Source organism: Chelonia mydas, chromosome 1 (assembly GCF_015237465.2).
Source record: "Chelonia mydas isolate rCheMyd1 chromosome 1, rCheMyd1.pri.v2, whole genome shotgun sequence".
Classification (NCBI taxonomy): domain Eukaryota; kingdom Metazoa; phylum Chordata; order Testudines; family Cheloniidae; genus Chelonia; species Chelonia mydas.
The window spans coordinates 699,325-719,976 of record NC_057849.1 but is presented as its reverse complement, the minus strand read 5'-3'; the positions used below and the strand labels follow the sequence as shown (position 1 = coordinate 719,976).

Here is a 20,652-nt window from a genome sequence, read left to right as displayed (position 1 = left end):
ATGTTTCCAAACAACGCTTTCTCAAAAATAAACCCGGTTAGACGTTTGGTGGTGGCAGCGAAAGTCCAAGGGCAAAGGGTAAAATAGTTTGTACCTTGGGGAAGTTTCAACCTAAGCTGGTAAAAGTAAGCTTAGGAGGTTTTCATGCAGGTCCCAACATCTGTACCCTAGAGTTCAGAGTGGGGAAGGAACCTTGACACTTGCCCTTGGTGAATCCATGCTGACTGTTCCTCATCACTTTCCTCTCCTCTAAGTGCTTCAGGATTGATTCCTTGAGGACCTGCTCCATGATTTTTCCGGGGACTGAGGTGAGGGTGACTGGCCTGTAGCTCCCAGGATCCTCCTTCTTCCCTTTTTTAAAGATGGGCACTACATTAGCCTTTTTCCAGTCGTCCGGGACTTCCCCGGATAGCCATGAGTTTTCAAAGATAATGCCCACTGGCTCTGCAATCACATCCGCCAACTCCTTTAGCACTCTCGGATGCAGCGCATCCGGCCCCATGGACTTGTGCTCCTCCAGCTTTTCTAAATAGTCCCGAACCACTTCTTTCTTCACCAAGGGCTGGTCACCTCCTCCCCATGCTGTGCTGCCCAGTGCAGCAGTCTGGGAGCTGACCTTGTTCGTGAAGACAGAGGCAAAAAAAGCATTGAGTACATTAGCTTTTTCCACATCCTCTGTCACTAGGTTGCCTCCCTCATTCAGTAAGGGGGCCCACACTTTCCTTGATGCTAACATACCTGAAGAAACTCTTCTTGTTACTCCTAACATCTCTTGCTAGCTGCAACTCCAGGTGTGATTTGGCCTTCCTGATTTCACTCCTGCATGCCCGAGCAATATTTTTGTACTCTTCCCTGGTCATTTGTCCAATCTTCCACTTCTTTTTTGTATTTAAGATCAGCAAGGATTTCACTGTTAAGCCAAGCTGGTCGCCTGCCATATTTACTATTCTTTCTACACATCGGGATGGTTTGTCCCTGCAACAGCGTGATTTGGGGGTAAGATCTGATTTATATATTGACCTGGGTCTGGGGCTTGGTCCTTTGGGATCGAGGGAACCTTTGTTCTTTTACTGGGGTATTGGTTTTCATAACCATCTGTCCCCATAACGAGGGGCCCTGGTGGGGATACTGGGAAATTGGAGTGTCTAAGGGAATTGCTTGTGTGACTTGTGGTTAGCCAGTGGGGTAAAACCTAAGTCTTCTCTGTTTGGCTGGTTGGGTTTGCCTTGGTATGCACAGAAACCCCAGCCTGGGGCTGTAACTGCCCTGCTTGAAGCAATCTATCCTGAATTGGCACTCTCAGCTGGGTCCCGCCAGAACAAGCCTCATTATAACCTTCAACTTGCACCTTTGCAGGGAAAGGGCCAGGCCCTCAGTGGCCAGGAGACAGGGTGTCGGCCATTCTCTGTGCAGACACCATCACACTGGCTCTCTAGGGATCTGCGACAATCAGACCCCCTTATCCCCCCACCTAGAGACTTAAGAAATGCACAGGGGAAACTGAGGCACCCACCCACTATTTGGAGAAAACATTAAGAACAGTCCCGCTTCCTCACAGGCTGTGACCCCGGGGCCCACCGGGGAGGGAAGTTGGGTCCCTCAGGCCCAGAGAGCCCATGAGAAGCGGGAGCCCAAACTGCTGCAGGTAACAGAGCTCCTGGCAAAAGCACATCCCAGGCTGGGATTCGACGAGACACTACAGCCCCCACAATGCCCCTCGGTGCCCCCCCAGTGACCCCCACAATGCCCCTCAGTGACCCCCACAGCCCCCACAATGCCCCTTGGTGCCCCCCCACTGATCCCCACAGCCCCACAATGCCCCTCGGTGCCCCCCCAGTGACCCCACAGCCCCCACAATGCCCTGCGGTGCCCCCCCAGTCACACCTCAGCCCCCACAATGCCCTGCGGTGCCCCCCCCATGACACCAGAGCCCCCACAATGCCCTGCGGTGCCCCCCAGTGACCTCTCAGACCCCACAATGCACTGCGGTGCCCCCCCAGTGACCCCACAATGCCCCTCAGTGCCCCCCCAGTGACCCCACAGACCCCACAATGCCCCGTGGTCCCCCCCAGTGACCCCCGCAGCCTCACAATGCCCTGCGGTGCCCCCTCGTGACACTACAGCCCCCACAATGCCCTGCGGCGGGTTCTCTCGAACAGGGAGGGGCACCAAGTTTTAAAGTCATGATAAATAGTTGCAAACAGGGTCTTGTTGGAGAGATTTCCCGCCCCACGAGTTCCCCCTCCCGGAGGGAACCCAGGAGTCCCGGAGCCCAGCCCCCACCATGAGTTCCCGCTCCCCCCGCCTGGTGAGAACCCAGGAGTCCTGGCGCCCAGCCCCGCCCCCCCCCGAGTTCCCCCTCCTGGAGAGAACCTCAGAGTCCCGGCTCTATCGCACCGCCCCTCCCCCCAGCCGGGGAGAGAACCCAGGAGTTCTGGTTCCCACCCCCCTCACCCTCCAGCCCTCCCACAGCTGAGGGGGGGGGGCCGGAGTCCCGCCCCCCCCCCGGGGGCTGCAGCCAGGTGGGGTGGTGGGAGCCGGGGCGTCGGGGCCGGGCCAGCGGGGAGCAGTTCGGGTTCGAGGCCACGTGCGGGTGGAAGCTCCTGGGGGGGACGTCCCGGGCGGGGCCCGGCTGGGAGCTCCTGGGGGGGGTCGGGGGCGGAGCTCCTGGGGAGCGGGAGCTGGGAGGTCCCGGGCGGGGCCCCGCGGGGCGCTGGGGGGGGCGGAGCTCCTTGGGGGGGAGGTCCCGGGCGGGGCCCCGCGGGGCGCTGGGGGGGGCGGAGCTCCTTGGGGGGGAGGTCCCGGGCGGGGCCCCGCGGGGCGCTGGGGGGGGGCGGAGCTCCTTGGGGGGGAGGGTCCCGGGCGGGGCCCCGCGGGGCGCTGGGGGGGGCGGAGCTCCTGGGGGGGGAGGTCCCGGGCGGGGCCCCGCGGGGCGCTTCCTGGGCGGGCGCTGCGGGCTCCGGCGCTGCTGCCGGACTCGCCATGGCCGGGGCCGCCCGGCTGCTGCTGGCGCTGGCCTGGCTGGTGCCGCTGGCCCGGCTCGGCCCGGCCCGGCCCGGCGCCTGGGGCCCGGCCCCGCTGGGGGAGCAGCTGGCGGCCGCGGGGGCGCAGTTCGGCTGGAGGAACCTGAGCTGCGCGGCCTGCCGCGTCCTCTTCTCCGCCGTCGACCTGGGCGTGCAGGTAGCGCCCGGCGCCCCTCACCGCCGCCTCGGGCCGGACCCGCGGGCCGGGACCTGCCTCTGCTCCGCTCCGAAGGGAACCGCCGGTTCCGGAGAGCGTCATTCCGCCTCCCCCTCCCCCACCGGATGCCTGGGTTCCCTCCCGGCTCTGGGTGCGGAGCGAGGTCTGATGGGGTAGAGCGGCGGGGGGGCTGGGAGCCAGGATGCCTGGGTTCCCTCCCGGGTCTGGGTGGGGAGGGAGGTCTGATGGGGTAGAGCGGCGGGGGGGCTGGGAGCCACGATGCCTGGGTTCCCTCCCGGCTCTGGTGTTAGCGTCTGACAGCGGTGTGAGGTGCCCGTCCCAGCTTTGGTACGAGATACAATCGTCCGTGGGGCTGGGCAGCCTGCTCCATGGGGGCTCCGGGATCGGGACCCGCTGCCTGCCTCGCTGACCCCCGCCGCCCCCCAACCCCCCCCCAGCGCCTGCCGGGAACAGATTCTCCTCCCAGCCCCTGGAGTCTGTCCTCGCTTCCCCTGTGTTACAGAGGGAAACTGAGGCTGCTGGATGGGACAGGGCTGGGTACCCTGTGGGTCTGTGGCAGAAGCCAGGATCTGAACCCAGCCCTCCCCCCCCCCCCCCCCGTTCTCGGAGCGTGACGTGTTTGCTGTCACCCGTGGCACAGCTGTGTCTCCCCGTGTGCAGAGGCCGGCAGGCTGGTGGGAGAGCGGGGCAGAGTTAAGGGTGTCTGCCCGCCTGGTGCCCCTCACTCTGAGCCCCACAGCAGGGTCCTATCCCAGTGATCCAGCCCTCAGGCCAGGTGTCCTGGGTCCTGCCCCAGCAGCAGAGAAATTCTGGGTCCCAGCTGCCAGGACAGTTGCCCAGAGCCCCTTGTGCCCTGAGCATATGGCCCCCCGGCAGTGCCGCAGTGACCCCCCCCCCCCGGGAGCCCCTCGACAGGTCCCCTGCTGGTCCAGCCCCAGTGCGGTGCGTGTGGCATCGGGCACGGCCAGCTCTGCCTGGCTGTGTGGGGCAGGACCCTTGGCTCGGCCTCCACATGCGGCCCCCCCCCGCCACATCTGCCGGTGGCTGACCCCCGTGGGGCCGCGCCGATGGGGGACTGACTGGCCCTGTGGTCCTTGTCGAGGGCAGAGCCTGCCCCGCTTTCTCCCCCCTTCCCGGGGCCTTGACCCGCTCCTGCGCCCCCCATAAGGCCTGGGGACCCTTGAGCAGAGATGCCAGGGCTGCGGGCGAGTCGGGTGGGGAACCTGCCGCCCCCACGGGGAACCAGCCCCTGCCCTGGGCTGAGAAGCCTTGAGACAAGGGGAGCCCCCACCCTGCCCCGGGGTCAGCGTGTGGGGCTGCAGCAGGGCGTCCCGTGGGTGTGGGGGCTGGATCACAGCGCCCGGGGCTGGGCTGCGGGCAGAGCCCAAGTGCAGAGGGACCTTGTGAGGGACACCGGAGGCTGGGCGCGTGCCCTGACCCCGCGGTGTCTTGCAGATGCAGTCGAGCGAGGCCCGCATCGGGCGCCTGGCGGCGAACGTCTGCACGGAGCTGCGGCTGGCGCGGCGGGAGGTCTGCCGGGACGCCATCCGGCTCTTTGAGAAGGACGTGGTGTCGGCCTGGGTGCGCTCGGTGCTGCGGCCGGCCGAGATCTGCGGGCTGCTGGTGGGCGCCGGCTGCGGGCACTGGGACATCCTCTCCGACTGGAACGTGACGCTGCCCAGCACGCCCAAGCCGCCGGTGCAGCCGCCCGCGCCCCCCCCCGCCCGGCGCCCCCACCGCCCGCCTGCTCTTCCTCACCGATCTGCACTGGGACCGGGCCTACGCGCCGGGCAGCGACCCGGCCTGCAAGGACCCGCTGTGCTGCCGGGGGGGGCGGGCGCAGGGGCCCCCCCACGCGGGCGCCGGCTACTGGGGCGAGTACAGCAAGTGCGACCTGCCGCTGCACACCATCGAGAACCTGCTGCAGCACCTGGCGCGCGGCCCCCCCTTGCAGCTGGCCTACTGGACGGGCGACCTGCCCGCCCACAACGTCTGGCAGCAGAGCCGTGCCGACCAGCTCCTGGCGCTGCGCACCCTCAGCGCCCTTCTGCGCAAGTACCTGGCGCCCCTGCCCGTCTACCCCGCTGTGGGCAACCACGAGGCCGCGCCGGTCAACGGCTTCCCCCCGCCCTACGTCCACGGCAACCAGTCCTCCGCCTGGCTCTACGGCGCCATGGCCGAGGCCTGGGAGGACTGGCTGCCCCCCGAGGCGCTGGAGACCCTCAGGTGGGGCAGGGGCTGGGGGGCATGGAGAGATAGGGGAACTGGCTGGTGAGGAAAGGGGGCCGGGGGGCAGGGCCCTGAGGGCTGCGGGAGGTGGGGGGAGCTGGGGCTCAGGGGGGCAGGGCCCCGAGGACTGGGGGAGGCTGGGGCTCAGGGGGGCAGGGCCCTGATGGGGGAGCGGGGCTGGGGCTCAGGGGGGCAGGGCCCTGAGGACTGGGGGGGCTGGGATTCAGGGGGGCAGGGCCCCAAGGACTGGGGGAGGTGGGGGCAGCTGGTGCCTGGGGGGCAGGGCCCCGATGGGGGGGCGGGGCAGGCGCTCGGGGGGCAGGACCCCAAGGACTGGGGAGCTGGGGCTTGGGGGGGCAGGGCCCTGAGGACTGGGAGAGGTGGGGGGGCTGGGGCTCGGGGGGGCAGGGCTCCGGGGACTGGGGGAGGCTGGGGCTTGGGGGGGCAGGGCCCCAATGGGGGAGCAGGGCTGGGGCTCGGGAGGGCAGGGCCCCGAGGACTGGGGGAGGTGGGGGCAGCTGGTGCCCGGGGGGGGCAGGGCCCCGATGGGGGGGGCAGGGCTGGCGCTTGGGGGCAGGGCCCCGATGGGGGGGGGGGGCTGGCACTCAGGGGGGCAGGGCCCCGAGGACTGGGGGAGGCGGGGGGCTGGGGTTCGGGGGGCGGGGCCCCGAGGATTGGGAGAGGCGGGGGGGCTGGGGTTCGGTGGGGCGGGGCCCCGAGGACTAGGGGAGGCGGGGGGCTGGGGCTCGGGGGTCAGGGCCCCGAGGACTGGGGGAGGTGGGGGGCTGGGGCTCGGGGGGGGCGGGGCCCCGAGGACTGGGGGAGGCGGGGGGGCTGGGGTTCGGGGGTCGGGGCCCCGAGGATTGGGAGAGGCGGGGGGGCTGGGGCTCGGGGGGGCGGGGCCCCGAGGACTCGGGGAGGCTGGGGCTCGGGGGGGCGGGGCCCCGAGGACTGGGGAGGCGGGGGGGCTGGGGTTCGGGGGTCGGGGCCCCGAGGATTGGGAGAGGCGGGGGGGGCTGGGGCTCGGGGGGGCGGGGCCCCGAGGACTCGGGGGGGCTGGGGCTCGGGGGGGCGGGGCCCCGAGGGGGCTGGGGCTCGGGGGGGCGGGGCCCCGAGGACTCGGGGAGGCTGGGGCTCGGGGGTCGGGGCCCCGAGGACTGGGGAGGCGGGGGGGCTGGGGTTCGGGGGTCGGGGCCCCGAGGATTGGGAGAGGCGGGGGGGCTGGGGTTCGGGGGGGCGGGGCCCCGAGGACTGGGGGAGGCTGGGGCTCGGGGGTCGGGGCCCCGAGGACTGGGGAGGCGGGGGAGCTGGGGCTCGGGGGGGCGGGGCCCCGAGGACTGGGGAGGCGGGGGGGCTGGGGCTCGGGGGTCGGGGCCCCGAGGACTGGGGGAGGCTGGGGTTCGGGGGGCGGGGCCCCGAGGACTCGGGGAGGCTGGGGCTCGGGGGGGCGGGGCCCCGAGGATTGGGAGAGGCGGGGGGGCTGGGGTTCCGGGGTCAGGGCCCCGAGGACTGGGGAGGCGGGGGGCTGGGGTTCGGGGGTCGGGGCCCCGAGGACTGGGGGAGGCGGGGGGCTGGGGTTCGGGGGTCGGGGCCCCGAGGATTGGGAGAGGCGGGGGGGGCTGGGGCTCGGGGGGGGCGGGGCCCCGAGGACTCGGGGAGGCTGGGGCTCGGGGGGGGCGGGGCCCCGAGGACTCGGGGAGGCGGGGGCTCGGGGGGGCGGGGCCCCCCAGCCGGGATCTCACCCCCCCACCCTGCAGACTCGGCGGGTTCTACACCCTGCGGCTCCGGCCTGGCCTGCGGCTCGTCTCCCTCAACATGAATTTCTGCTCCGAGGCCAATTTCTGGCTCCTGATCAACGCCACCGACCCGGCCGGGCAGCTGCAGTGGCTGGTGGGGGTCCTGCAGGCGGCCGAGGGGCGGCAGGAGAAGGTGAGGGGTCTGCGGGGGCTGGGAATGGGGCACGGTGATTGGGGGCCACTGCCCCTCCCCCGACCTTGCTGGCTGACTCCAGGGTTGCACCTTCAACCCCCTGCAATGGGAACCCCTCCCCCAGTGACCCCCGGGCTCCCCTCCCCCAGCCTGCCCCCCCTGCAATGGGAACCCCTCCCCCAGTGACCCCCGGGCTCCCCTCCCCCAGCCTGCCCCCCCTGCAATGGGAACCCCTCCCCCAGTGACCCCCGGGCTCCCCTCCCCCAGCCTGCCCCCCCTGCAATGGGAACCCCTCCCCCAGTGACCCCCGGGCTCCCCTCCCCCAGCCTGCCCCCCCCTGCAATGGGAACCCCTCCCCCAGTGACCCCCGGGCTCCCCTCCCCCAGCCTGCCCCCCCCCTGCAATGGGAACCCCTCCCCCAGTGACCCCCGGGCTCCCCTCCCCCAGCCTGCCCCCCCCCTGCAATGGGAACCCCTCCCCCAGTGACCCCCGGGCTCCCCTCCCCCAGCCTGCCCCCCCCCTGCAATGGGAACCCCTCCCCCAGTGACCCCCGGGCTCCCCTCCCCCAGCCTGGCCCCCCCTGCAATGGGAACCCCTCCCCCAGTGACCCCCGGGCTCCCCTCCCCCAGCCTGGCCCCCCCTGCAATGGGAACCCCTCCCCCAGTGACCCCCGGGCTCCCCTCCCCCAGCCTGGCCCCCCCCTGCTATGGGAACCCCTCCCCCAGTGACCCCCGGGCTCCCCTCCCCCAGCCTGCCCCCCCCTGCAATGGGAACCCCTCCCCCAGTGACCCCCGGGCTCCCCTCCCCCAGCCTGCCCCCCCCCCCCCGATGGGAACCCCTCCCCCAGTGACCCCCGGGCTCCCCTCCCCCACCCTGCCCCCCCCCCCGCGATGGGAACCCCTCCCCCAGTGACCCCCGGGCTCCCCTCCCCCAGCCTGCCCCCCCCCCGCAATGGGAACCCCTCCCCCAGTGACCCCCGGGCTCCCCTCCCCCAGCCTGCCCCCCCCTGCAATGGGAACCCCTCCCCCAGTGACCCCCGGGCTCCCCTCCCCCAGCCTGGCCCCCCCCTGCAATGGGAACCCCTCCCCCAGTGACCCCCGGGCTCCCCTCCCCCAGCCTGGCCCCCCCCGCGATGGGAACCCCTCCCCCAGTGACCCCCGGGCTCCCCGCCCCCCGCCGGGGCCCCCCCCTGCAATGGGAACCCCTCCCCCAGTGACCCCCGGGCTCCCCTCCCCCAGCCTGCCCCCCCCCTGCAATGGGAACCCCTCCCCCAGTGACCCCCGGGCTCCCCTCCCCCAGCCTGCCCCCCCCTGCAATGGGAACCCCTCCCCCAGTGACCCCCGGGCTCCCCTCCCCCAGCCTGGGCCCCCGCCTCTCCTGGTGGGGCCAGCCTGGTACCGGGGCTGGGGTCAGGCAGGGCCCTTTGCTGTTTGGCCCCAGCTGCCCCCCGGTGTCACTGTTCCCCAGGTGGGGGATGGTCACTGTTGGGGGGGGGCCTGTTCTGGGGGGGCCCTGTCTGTGCGGTTCCCACTCACACCCCCGGCCCCCCCAGGTGCACATCATCGGGCACATCCCCCCCGCGCACTGCATGAGGAGCTGGAGCTGGAACTATTACCGCATCATCAACAGGTGAGCCCCGCCGGGACACCTGGGTCCTCGCCCTGCCCCCAGGAGCCCCGCCCCGCACACCTGGGTTCTCACTCTGCCCCCAGGAGCCCCGACCCGGACGCCTGGGTTCTTGCTCTGCCCCTAGGGCTGGGAACCTCGTGACCAGCCCCGCCAGAGCCCCCCCCGGCTGACCGGTCATGGAGCCACTAGACCAGCCCCAGGCTCTCCACCTGGCATGGACCAAGCTGGGGTGTCCTCGGGGGGCCCTGGCCCTTAAGGCTCCATCTCTGCCCGCTCCTAACCCTCCTGCTGGGGCCTTCGCTCTGCTCCCTGGGGCCTGGAGGTGTGGGGGTGCCCCAGCCCCTCCCCCCGCCCGGGGGCCTGGCCGCCCCCACAGGGATGTGGCTCTCAGGGCAGGGTGGGCCCAGCAGCACAGGGCTCTCGGCGCCAGGCACCCGCAGCGCCAGTGCCAGCCGAGGCCTCCGCAGCGGGTGCTGGGCTTGGGCACTGCAGGGGGCCCTTGGGAATGGCCGAGCAGCCGGCTGGCAACGGAGGGCACCCACCCCGCCCCCTTCCAGAGCTCCTGGAGCCGCTGGCGCCCCACCGGAGCACAGAAGGGCTGGGCTCAGCCCCCCATGGGCAGCCCCCGGCCCAGCTGCGGGGCCCCGCGGTGAGCAGCCCGGCCCCCCGACTTCCGTCTCCGCCCACGGCAGGTTCGAGGGCACCATCGCGGCTCAGTTCTTCGGGCACACGCACGTGGACGAGTTTGAGATGTTCTACGACGAGGAGACGCTCTCGCGCCCCGTCTCCGTGGCCTTCGTGGCCCCCAGCGTCACCACCTACATCAACCTCAACCCCGGTGAGTCCAGCCCCCGAGCCGCGGCCTCCCGCCCGGGCCCCCGCCGGCCCGCAGGGAGTGACTCTCTGCTCTCCCCAGGCTACCGCGTCTACCAGCTGGATGGCGACTACCCCGGCAGCTCCCACATGGTCCTGGATCACGAGACCTTCATCCTGAACCTGACGGAGGCCAACGCGCCGGGGGCCGAGCCGCGCTGGCAGCCGCTGTACCGGGCCCGCCAGGCCTACGGGCTGCCCAGCCTCTTCCCGGCCGACTGGGACGGGCTCCTGCGGCGCTTCCAGGCCGACGAGCAGCTCTTCCAGCGCTTCTGGTTCCTCTTCCACAAGGGCCACCCGCCCCGGGAGCCCTGCCGCGAGGCCTGCAAGGCCGCCCTGCTCTGCGCCCTGCGCACCGGCCGCTCCGCGGACCCCAGCCTCTGCCACGCCCTGAGCCCCCGCCTGCCCTTCCACCGCGTCCAGGCCCTCTGGCGGCAACGCCGGCTCTGCTGAGCTGGGGGGCGGGGGCCGTGCTGAGCGGGGGGGTGGGGGCTGAGCCGGGCATGGGGCCGGGGGGGCTGAGCCGGGCTGGGGGGCGTGCATCCTGAGCTGGCACTCGGTGGGGGGGACTCCGGCCCCTCAATAAAAGCGAAGAGAAACACAGACGTGCTGCTGGTGACTGCTGGTGACGGGGAGCTGAGACAGGCCTGGGGTGGGGCGGGGCGACTGAGTCAGGCCCGGGGGGCCGCTGAGCCGGGCATGGGGCCGGCGGGGCTGAGCCAGGGCTGTGGCTGCCCAAACTTCCTGGAGTTCTCAGCCGTGTGGCCTGGCCCCAGGGCGGGTCTGTGAGGAAGTGGGACTATTCTTAATGGTTCCTCTGAATAGTGTGGGGGATGCCAGACCAGACGAGGGTCTTCACGATCGGGTTCCCCATCCGGGGATTGGAGACGGACGGGATTGGAGCTGAGTCCGAGAGAGCAAGAGGACTGTGAGAGACAGCGAGAGCCCGAGAAAGAGCTGCAGCAGCAGCATGAACTGGCTGTGGGGGAGCGGAGAGGCCTAGGGGACCTCCCAGGGGTGAGTGGGGATAGACCCCAGGGGGCCAGTTCGCAGGGAACCTCGAGACTAAATTGCTGCCCCTGGTTAAGGAGGGGGGATGTGGATGCCCACCTCACTGCCTTTGAGCAGGCTGGCGATCTGAACCAGGGGGACCCTGCGGAAAAGCCCCGGTGTCTAGCTCCCTTGCTGGGTCCCAAGGCCATAGACTCCGACAGCCAGATGGGTGGGGAGGTGGACAGGCTCCCACTCCTGACCCCAACCTATATGGTCCTGCACTTAGGACGGAAGAATCCAATGCACAGCTACAGACTAGGGACCGAATGGCTCAGCGGCAGCTCTGCGGAAAAGGACCTAGGGGTGACAGTGGACGAGAAGCTGGATATGAGTCAGCAGTGTGCCCTTGTTGCCAAGAAGGCCAATGGCATTTTGGGATGTATAAGTAGGGGCATTGCCAGCAGATCGAGGGACGTGATCGTTCCCCTCTATTCGACACTGGTGAGGCCTCATCTGGAGTACTGTGTCCAGTTTTGGGCCCCACACTACAAGAAGGAGGTGGAAAAATTGGAAAGAGTCCAGCGGAGGGCAACAAAAATGATTAGGGGTCTGGAACGCATGACTTCTGAGGAGAGGCTGAGGGAACTGGGATTGTTTAGTCTGCGAAAGAGAAGAATGAGGGGGGATTTGATAGCTGCTTTCAACTACCTGAAAGGGGGTTCCAAAGAGGATGGCTCTAGACTGTTCTCAGTGGTAGCAGATGACAAAACAAGGAGTAATGGTCTCAAGTTGCAGTGGGGGAGGTTTAGGTTGGATATTAGGAAAAACTTTTTCACTAGGAGGGTGGTGAAACACTGGGATGCGTTACCTAGGGAGGTGGTGGAATCTCCTTCCTTAGAAGTTTTTAAGGTCAGGCTTGACAAAGCCCTGGCTGGAATGATTTAGTTAGGGATTGGTCCTGCTTTGAGCAGGGGGTTGGACTAGTTGACCTCCTGCGGTCCCTTCCCACCCTGATATTCTATGATAAGGGTGTATGATCATTGCAGAGCCCTAGAGGGCAGGTGTGTGCAGGGGTCTGGACACAGAGAATGGCCGACACCCTGTTTCCTGGCCACTGATGGCCTGGCCCTTCCCCCCTGCAAGGTGAGAGGTAAAGGGTTGGAGAACAAAGGAACCAGGTGACCTCCTGGCCCAGGAAAGGGGAAAGCCCAGAGGAGGAGGGGCTGGAGGGTGAGTGAGTTTGGGGCCGGCTGGGGACATGAAGTGAAGAGCAGACGGGGTTGTCTGGCTCACTGCCCCCCAAAATGGACCCGGCTGAGGGGTCCTGTTCTCTGCACCTACAAGCTCTGGTTTAGACCATGTTCCTTTGTCTAATAAACCCTCTGTTTTCCCGGCTGGCTGAGAGTCACGTCTGACTGCGGAGTTGGGGGGCAGGGCCCTCTGGCTTCCCCAGGACCCCACCTGGGCAGACTCGGTGTGGGAAGCGCACGGAGGGGCAGAGGATGCTGAATGCTCCGAGGTCAGACCCAGGAAGGTGGAAGCCAGGTGAGCTGTGTGTCCTGCAGACAGGCTGCTCTCAGAGACGAGACTTCCCCAGAGTCCTGACTGGCTTCGTAGGGAGCCGTTCCCGAGCATCGCCCAGGGACTCCGTGACAGGGTCGTAGCGGCCTGGGATCCCCTGCAGGATTGGGGCCTGGCCCCAATCATGCCAGCCCCAGAGCCCCCTCCCCCTGCCAGCCAGTGATGGGGGTGGGGCAGGCCCCAGGGCCCAAGGTACCCACAGGCTAGCGCAGGGGGCAGCGGGGCCAGATTTGTGCCAGGGCGGCTGCCCACACGACTGAGCTGCGGGTGCCAGATTCAGAACAGGGTCGGCCCTGCTCCCCTCTACCCCGATTCTGGCGCTGCGTTGGCGAACTGCCCCCCCACACCCTCCCCCAGCCGTTCGCAGCCCCCCCCCCACACATGGGCGAGGCTGGCGAGTTCACACACGCACCCCGGTGGTGCACAGAGCGGGCCGGGCCGGTCAGGCCGGCCGGGTTTATTAACGAGTTAGTACAACACCGACCGCGTGACAGCCTAGACGCAGCTCCCAGGGCCCCCCCAGCACTAACCAGTGGGTCACATGCAGGGGGGCGGGGCCCCATGGGCCGGGGGTGGGGCTGAGCCAGGATCCCCGTCTCAGGGCCCAGAACAGAGCCGGGGCGGGAGGGGTGGGGGCCTGCAGATGGGGGGAGGGCGGGCAGCCCAGGTGCCGTGGGGCTGCTGCCGTGGGCCCAGCCATGGCCTGTCCCCTGCGTTGTGCCCGTAGCCCTGGCAGGCTGCCCCCGGCGGGGTCGCCCCGGCTCACGGCGTCTGCGCCCCGAGGCGTGCGGGCTTCAGGCTGCCCAGCAAGCTCCGGACGCCCCTGCGGACGCTGGACCCCACGCGCCGGGCCACGGAGTCAGCGGGCGGCGCGGGCAGGCAGGAGCTGGGGGCCTGGGGCCGGGCGTCTAGGCACTTCTGATAGCGCAGCTGGGGGGAGACGGGGGGGTTACCAGCTGGGGAGAGAAACCCAGAAACACCCCACCCACCCAGAGGGAGGGGCGCCTGCCCCCTGTAGGCCCTGGGTCCCAGGGCAGGGATGGGGCAGGCCCTGAGTGCACGGTCCCGGGGGGCAGGGCTCAGGTACAGCACCCTTTTGGTTGGGGGGGCAGGGCCCCGTGGGTTGGGGAGCAGGGCTGGGGGGCAAGGATGCGAGGCAGGAAGCAGGGCTCTGGAGGGCAGGGCCTCAGGAGGCAGGGATGGGGGGACAGGAGGCAGGGCTCTGGGGGGCAGGCCCCATGTGTCTGGGCAGCAGGGCTCTGGAGGGCACAGCCCCTGGGGCAGGGTTGGGGGGCAGGGCTCTGGAGGGCAGGGCCCAAGGGGGCAGGGCAGGGATCGGGGCTCTGGAGGGCAGGGTTGGGGGGCAGGGCACGCAGCAGGGCCCTGGGGGGCAGGGAGCAGGGCTTTGGGGGCAGAGTTGGGGGGCAGGGAGCAGGGCCCCGGGGGGCAGGGCACGGAGCAGGGCTTTGGGGGCAGAGTTGGGGGGCAGGACACGGAGCAGGGCTCTGGAGAGCAGGGCCCCAGGGGGCAGGGTTGGGGGGCAGGACACGGAGCAGGGCTCTGGAGGGCAGGGCCCTGGGGGGCAGGGTGCTGGAAGGCGGGGCTCTGGAGGGCAGGGTTGGGGGGCAGATAGGGGAGCAGGGCCCCGGGGGGCAGGGTTGGGGGGCAGGGAGCAGGGCCCCAGGGGGCAGGGCCCCAGGGGGCAGGGCCCCGGGGGGCAGGGCAGGGAGCAGGGCGCTGGAGGGCAGGGCTCTGGAGGGCAGGGTTGAGGGGCAGATCAGGGAGCAGGGCCCCGGGGGGCAGGGCTCTGGAGGGCAGGGCCCCGGGGGGCAGGGCCCCGGGGGGCAGGGCTCTGGAGGGCAGGGCCCTGGGGGCAGGGCTCTGGAGGGCAGGGTTGGGGGGCAGGACGGGGAGCAGGGCCCCGGGGGGCAGGGTTGGGGGGCAGGGGGCAGGGCTCTGGAGGGCAGGGCCCCGGGGAGCAGGGCAGGGAGCAGGGTCCCGGGGGGCAGGGTTGGGGGGCAGGGGGCAGGGCTCTGGAGGGCAGGGCCCCGGGGAGCAGGGCTCTGGAGGGCAGGGTTGAGGGGCAGATCAGGGAGCAGGGCCCCGGGGGGCAGGGCACGGAGCAGGGCTCTGGAGGGCAGGGCCCCGGAGGGCAGGGTTGGGGGGCAGGGCGGGGAGCAGGGCCCCGGGGGGCAGGGCTCTGGAGGGCAGGGCCCCAGAGGGCAGGGTTGGGGGGCAGGGCGGGGCTCACCATGCAGGCGGCCTGCAGGGCCTCGCTGAGCCCGGCGGCGTTGGGCCGGCACCAGACCATGTGGCAGTGGAAGGCGCCCGGGGCGCTGGCCGTGATGAAGGCGAAGGAGCGAACGTCCCGGCCCACGCCCATGAAGGAGAGAAACCGCACCCGGCACTCGCACAGCACCGCCTCCGTCTGGGGGGAGAGCAGGGGTCAGGGGCCGGACCCCCGCGGCACGGCTCCTGGGGGGGGGGGGGGGAGAGCAGGGCCCGGACCCCCACGGCAGGGCTCCCGGGTGGGGGGGGGGGGGGGAGAGCAGGGCCCGGACCCCCACGGCAGGGCTCCCGGGCGGGGGGGAGAGCAGGGGGCAGAGGGCGCGTGGGGCAGGCCTGGGCATGGGAGAAGGACCCTGCCCCACGCAGGGGGGGCGGAGCAGGGAGTGGGGCGCACTGAGCTGGGGATGTTACTGGGACTGGCTGCGTGGGTGCGGGATGGTGGCGGGGTATCGGGGGTGACGTCACTGGCGGGACGATACCTGGGCCGGGGGGGCTGGGCGAGACGGCTGTTGGGGGGGTTTCAGTTTGGAGCTTGCTGGGGAAATGGAGGGAGGCCCAGATGGGGCTCTGGGCTCCCTTCCCCCAAAATGGACCCGGCTGAGGGGTCCTGGTCTCTGCACCTACAAGCTCTGTGTTAGACCATGTTCCTGTCACCTAATAAACCCTCTGTGTTCCCGGCTGGCTGAGCATCCTGGGGAATCGCAGGAAGTGGGGGTGACGGGGCCCCTGACCCCAGATTGGGGAGGGCAGGAGTGGCTGAGCCAGACCTCAGGCCTGAGGGAGTGAACGGGTCTGGCATTTGCAAGGGGTGCAGGTGCCATGGTGCCTGCCCCGCGGTGGGGGGCCTGGGCAGATGGGCCCTGGTGGGAACACTGGGTGTGCCTCAGTTTCCCCATGTGTTACTCAAGTACCGAGGTGCTGGGACAGGGTGTGTTATCATTGCAGAGACCCCCAGAGGGCAGGTGTGGCTGCTGACGGGCTGCAGAGAACGGCCGACACTCGGCAGCCTGGCAACTGCTGGCCAGGCGCCCTCCTCTGCAAGGAGCAGCCGGGGGTGTTGGAGACCAAGCGAGAGGTGGGGGCCAGGTGCCCGGTTTGGTGACGCCGAGCGTGGCGGGGGCGGGGGAGTCTCACCTGCACGTGGGTGACGCCGAGGGCGGGGACGGGGGCGGGGGGGTCTCACCTGCACGTGGGTGACGCCGAGTGTGTGGGGGCCGGGGTGGGGGGGTGTTACGATGTGACGCAGCAGGGAGGGGGGAGTGTTGACCTGGGAATGTGCCCTGGGGACGGGAGACCTGAGAGCCTGTCACCTGAGCCAGGAGGGGGAGGGGGAGGTGACACCTCTGCCCAGGAATGTGGACGGAGGCTGGAGCAGGGAACCTGCTGGGGGGGTTTAGTTTCAGTTTGGGGCTGGGTGGAGGAACACAGGGAACCCCAGGGCTGGGGTCTAAGCTCCCTGCTCCCCCAGAAGGACTTGACTGAGGGGTCCTGGGTGTACCCACAAGCTCTGTTTTGGACTGTGTTCCTGTTGTCCAATAACCCTTCTGTTTTACTGGCTGGCTGAGAGTCTCGGTGAATCCAAGGAAGAGGGGTGCAGGGCCCGGACTCCCCCCACACTCCGTGACAGGGGGGTCTCACCAGTGCGTGGGTGATGCTGAGCGTGGCGGGGGCGGGGGGGTCTCACCTGCGCGTGGGTGACGCTGAGTGTGTGGGGGCGGGGGGGATCTCACCTGCGTGTGGGTGACGCCGAGCGCGGGGAGGGGACGGGGGCGGGGGAGTCTCACCTGCGCGTGGGTGATGCTGAGCGTGGCGGGGGCGGGGGGGTCTCACCTGCGTGTGGGTGATGCCGAGCGTGGGGCGGGGGGGGTCTCACCTGCGTGTGGGTGACACCCGGCGGGGGCGGGGGCAGGGGGGTCTCACGTGCACGTGGGTGACGCTGAGTGTGTGGGGGCCGGGGTGGGGGGGTCTCACCTGCGCATGGGTGACGCCGAGCGTGGGGCGGGGACGGGGGCGGGGGGTTCTCACCTGCACGTGGGTGACGCTGAGTGTGTGGGGGCAGGGGTGGGGGGGGTCTCACCTGCACGTGGGTGACGCTGAGTGTGTGGGGGCAGGGGTGGGGGGGGGTCTCACCTGCGCATGGGTGATGCTGAGCGTGGCGGGGGCTACGTGGACGTGGCTGGGGGTCCAGTGGTCCCGGCTGGGGGCCGCCAGCGCCGAGTCCAGGGCCGCGTTGATCACGTCCATGCCTGGGAACGGGCCAATCACAGCGACCGTCAGGCCCTGCCCCGAGCCCCAAGGAGCCGCTGGGGGAGCCCGCCCAGGGGGCCCTCCCATGGGGTGGCCCCCGGCCCCGCTCCCCCCAGCCCCCAGGCCAGCGGCAGGCAGAGGCTGGAGCCCCAGCCATTAACCCCTTGTGGACAGGAGCCTGCTGGGCTCAGCCCAAGGGGGCAGCGTGCGCCGTGGGCCCCCCAGCCCCCCACGCGGGCCGTACCCACAGGCCTGGCGACGGGCGCGCTGCCCAGGTAGGAGACCTGGAACTTCTGCACCAGCTCAGTCTTGGGGGCCGGGAACTCCACTGCCGAGAGAGAGACGGGGGTCAGACGGGGGCGCCCGGAGACTGGGCTGGCAAAGCCGCACAGCCCCCCCAGGACCCTGCCCCCCAGCCCAGCCTGGCCCCACCCTGCCCCCCACTGCCCAGCCCCCCCGTACCCCCAGCCCAGCCTGGCCCCACCCTGCCCCCCACTGCTGAGTCCCCCAGTACCCCAGCCCACCCGTACCCCCAGCCCAGCCTGGCCCCACCCTGCCCCCCCAGCCCAGCCCCCTCTGTACCCCCCAGCCCAACCTGGCCCCACACTGCCCCCCTCTGCCCAGCCCAGTCTGGTCCCACCCTGCCCAGCCCCCCAGTACTCTGTCCCCCCAGCCAAGCCTGGCCCCACCCTACCCAGCCCCCCTGTACCCCACCCCTCCAGCTCCCCTATGCCCCCACCCTCTCCCTTTAACCCCCCCGTGCCCCATGACCCTGCCCCCACCCCCACTCTATGACCCCACCGTATGCCCCACTCCCAAACCCCCCCCCCCAGGCCCCCACCCCGCCACTGACCCTGCCTGGCCCCAGCCATGCCACCCCCCCAGCACTTGTGTCCCCACCCTGCCATGAGGCCCCCAGTCCCCCCCCCCCACCTTGGAAGGGAATCTCCACCATCTTGGCGTGCTCCAGTGCGAGGCTGTTCACCAGGGCCCGGGTGCTCTGCCGCTGCGCCATCATCTAGGGGAGGGGGGTCACAGCGGGTCCAGCTGCAGGCGACCCCCCAGCAGGCACCGCGACCCCCCCCAGGCATCGTGCCCAGGCCCCCCGCCAGGCACTGCGTCCAGCCCCCCCGGTCACCGACACACACGCTGGGGTGGATCCCTGCCCCCCCCCCCCAGCCCAGCCAGCCCCACACGTGTGGGGCGCCCCGGAGCCAGCTGGAGCTGGGAGCCGTTCCCCCATGCCTGGTGCGATGGGGCCTGGGGGCGACACACCCAGACACACCACACGCTGTCTGACCGGTGGGGACTGGCACCGGGCGAGCCTCTGCCCCGGGTCCACAGCCCAGCCCAGGGGCTGGCAGAGACCCCAGGAAACCTCTGCCCAGGGCCCTCGGGGCCGACCCACCCGGCTGGCAGCAAGGGCCAAACCGGGGGCTGCATGAGAGGAGGGATCTCATCTGGGAGCAGACGCCCTGCAGGCTGGTGGCGACAGGGGGAGGTTCGGGGGGAGGTTGGGGGCAATCAGGGGGGCTGGGGAGGTCGGGGGGTCTCACCTGGGAGCAGACGCCCTGCAGGCTGGTGGTGACGGGGGGAGGTACGGGGGGAGGTTGGGGGCAATCAGGGGGGCTGGGGAGGTCGGGGGGTCTCACCTGGGAGCAGACGCCCTGCAGGTTGGTGGTGACGGGGGGAAGTTCGGGGGGAGGTTGGGGGCGATCAGGGAGGCCGGGGGGGGGGTCTCACCTGGGAGCAGACCCCCTGCAGGCTGGTGGCCATGGGGGGCAGTTCAGGGAGGATCAGGGGGCCCGGGGAGGTCGGGTGTTCTCACCTGGGAGCAGACCCCCTGCAGGCTGGTGGCCATGGGGGGAGGTTCGGGGGGGCTAAGGGGGGCCCGGGGAGGTCTCACCTGGGAGCAGACCCCCTGCAGGCTGGTGGCCATGGGGGGAGGTTCGGGGGGGCTTAGGGGGGCCCGGGGAGGTTGGGGGTCTCACCTGGGAGCAGACCCCCTGCAGGCTGGTGGCCATGGGGGGAGGTTCGGGGGGGCTAAGGGGGGCCCGGGGAGCTCGGGGGGGTCTCACCTGGGAGCAGACCCCCTGCAGGCTGGTGGCCATGGGGGGAGGTTCGGGGGGGCTTAGGGGGGCCCAGGGAGGTCGGGGGGTCTCACCTGGGAGCAGACCCCCTGCAGGCTGGTGGCCACGGGGGGAGGTCCGGGGGGGCTAAGGGGGGCCCGGGGAGGTCGGGGGGTCTCACCTGGGAGCAGACCCCCTGCAGGCTGGTGGCCATGGGGGGAGGTCCGGGGGGGCTAAGGGGGGCCCGGGGAGGTCAGGGGGTCTCACCTGGGAGCAGACCCCATGCAGGCTGGTGGCCATGGGGGGAGGTTCGGCGGGGCTAAGGGAGGCCCGGGGAGGTCGGGGGGTCTCACCTGGAAGCAGACCCCCTGCAGGCTGGTGGCCATGGAGGGAGGTTCGGGGGGGCTAAGGGGGGCCCGGGGAGGTCGGGGGGTCTCACCTGGGAGCAGACCCCCTGCAGGCTGGTGGCCATGGAGGGAGGTTCGGGGGGGCTAAGGGGGGCCCGGGGAGGTCGGGGGGTCTCACCTGGGAGCAGACCCCCTGCAGGCTGGTGGCCATGGGGGGAGGTTCGGGGGGGCTAAGGGGGGCCCGGGGAGGTCGGGGGGTCTCACCTGGGAGCAGACCCCCTGCAGGCTGGTGGCGATGCGCTTGGCTGGCGTCTCGCACCGGAACACGTGGCATTTCAGCATCTGTGTCAGTGGGTCCCGGGCCACGTAGGCAAAGTCCCTGCGGGGGGAGACCTGGAGGGTCAGAGCCCCCTGCGGAGCCCTCACCCTGAGCACTGAGCAGAGGGGTCAAGGCTGAGTTCTGGAGGTCACGACCTCTGACCCTGCCTGCCCAACTGAGCCCTGCAGCATCTTCCCACCAACCCGGCCGGGGGGGAGGGATCCACGGCGCCCCCAGCCCTGGGCTCCGCGCCGGCCTGGCGGGCTGGACTGGACCCAGATCGACCTGAGGCCAGATCCCATCCACCCAGGGGCCAGACGAGACAGGTGTCAGCTGAGATGTGCAATGAGTCTGGAGCCAGTTTCCCCTCACCAAGGGGGGCCCCCCATGGGGCTGGCAGCAGGGTGCAGAGCCCAGAGCCCCCCAGCAGTGGGTGCGGAGCCCAGAGCCCCCCAGTAGCGGGGTGCAGAGCCCAGTGCCCCCCGGCAGTGGGGTTGACATAGTGGGGATTTTCCCTTGTTATGTTGTATGTGAGTGTGATGCTCTGTACCTCGGGGGAACACCCAGCACCCCCATGTTCGTCTTTATAAAATGAGTGTGCGGTATCCAGTGCAAAGTTTGTCATGCTCGGGGTCTTCGGAAGTCCCATGATGCCCTGAGCATTGTTGTTATCGTGATGCTATAGGTGTAATTTCATGTCTATAGTTAAGAGGCTGGAAATGTGTCTTCGTGGCTTAAAGCAAGCCCAGGCAAAACTCTCCAAGAGCAGAGAGGCCGTTCACACCTCATCCGGACAAACCCGGCCCAGCCTCACAGGAACAAAGGACACTGGCCTAGGCAGCAACACAGGATCTGTTGGTCTCTCAAGTGAGTCACCCCCCTTCCCTTGGTCAGTTTGGGACTGTGATGAGGTAACGCTCACCTGACCCTGAAGGGGCGGGAGGCA

At 70.1% G+C, this 20,652-nt stretch overlaps 2 protein-coding genes across 8 annotated transcripts in view; one reads left to right on the top strand and one right to left on the bottom strand.

Moving 5' to 3' along the window:
* Window positions 1–2,935: 2,935 nt before the first annotated feature.
* SMPD1 (sphingomyelin phosphodiesterase 1) lies at window positions 2,936–10,369 on the top strand. The gene is given in 7 exon segments (XM_037906995.2): window positions 2,936–3,180; window positions 4,657–4,914; window positions 4,916–5,427; window positions 7,188–7,359; window positions 8,912–8,988; window positions 9,681–9,826; window positions 9,905–10,369. Coding segments are annotated over 7 exon segments (1,773 nt in total). The 5' UTR covers window positions 2,936–2,982; the 3' UTR covers window positions 10,315–10,369.
* A 2,486-nt stretch (window positions 10,370–12,855) lies between these two features.
* APBB1 (amyloid beta precursor protein binding family B member 1) overlaps window positions 12,856–20,652 on the bottom strand; it is a 36,654-nt gene continuing 28,857 nt past the window's right edge. For 4 of the 7 annotated variants that reach the window (XM_037906704.2, XM_043526052.1, XM_037906827.2 and 1 more), the window contains 6 exons: window positions 19,652–19,766; window positions 17,905–17,989; window positions 17,216–17,299; window positions 16,855–16,970; window positions 14,687–14,863; window positions 12,856–13,365 (listed from right to left, as the gene is read on the bottom strand). In XM_037906704.2, the coding sequence (XP_037762632.1) occupies window positions 13,198–13,365; window positions 14,687–14,863; window positions 16,855–16,970; window positions 17,216–17,299; window positions 17,905–17,989; window positions 19,652–19,766 (745 nt within the window). In that variant the 3' untranslated portion in view covers window positions 12,856–13,197. Of the gene's footprint in view, window positions 13,366–14,686; window positions 14,911–16,854; window positions 16,971–17,215; window positions 17,300–17,904; window positions 17,990–19,651; window positions 19,767–20,652 lie in introns of all 7 variants that reach the window. The other 3 variants (XM_043526067.1, XM_037906897.2, XM_043526058.1) reach the window with 2 other exon arrangements.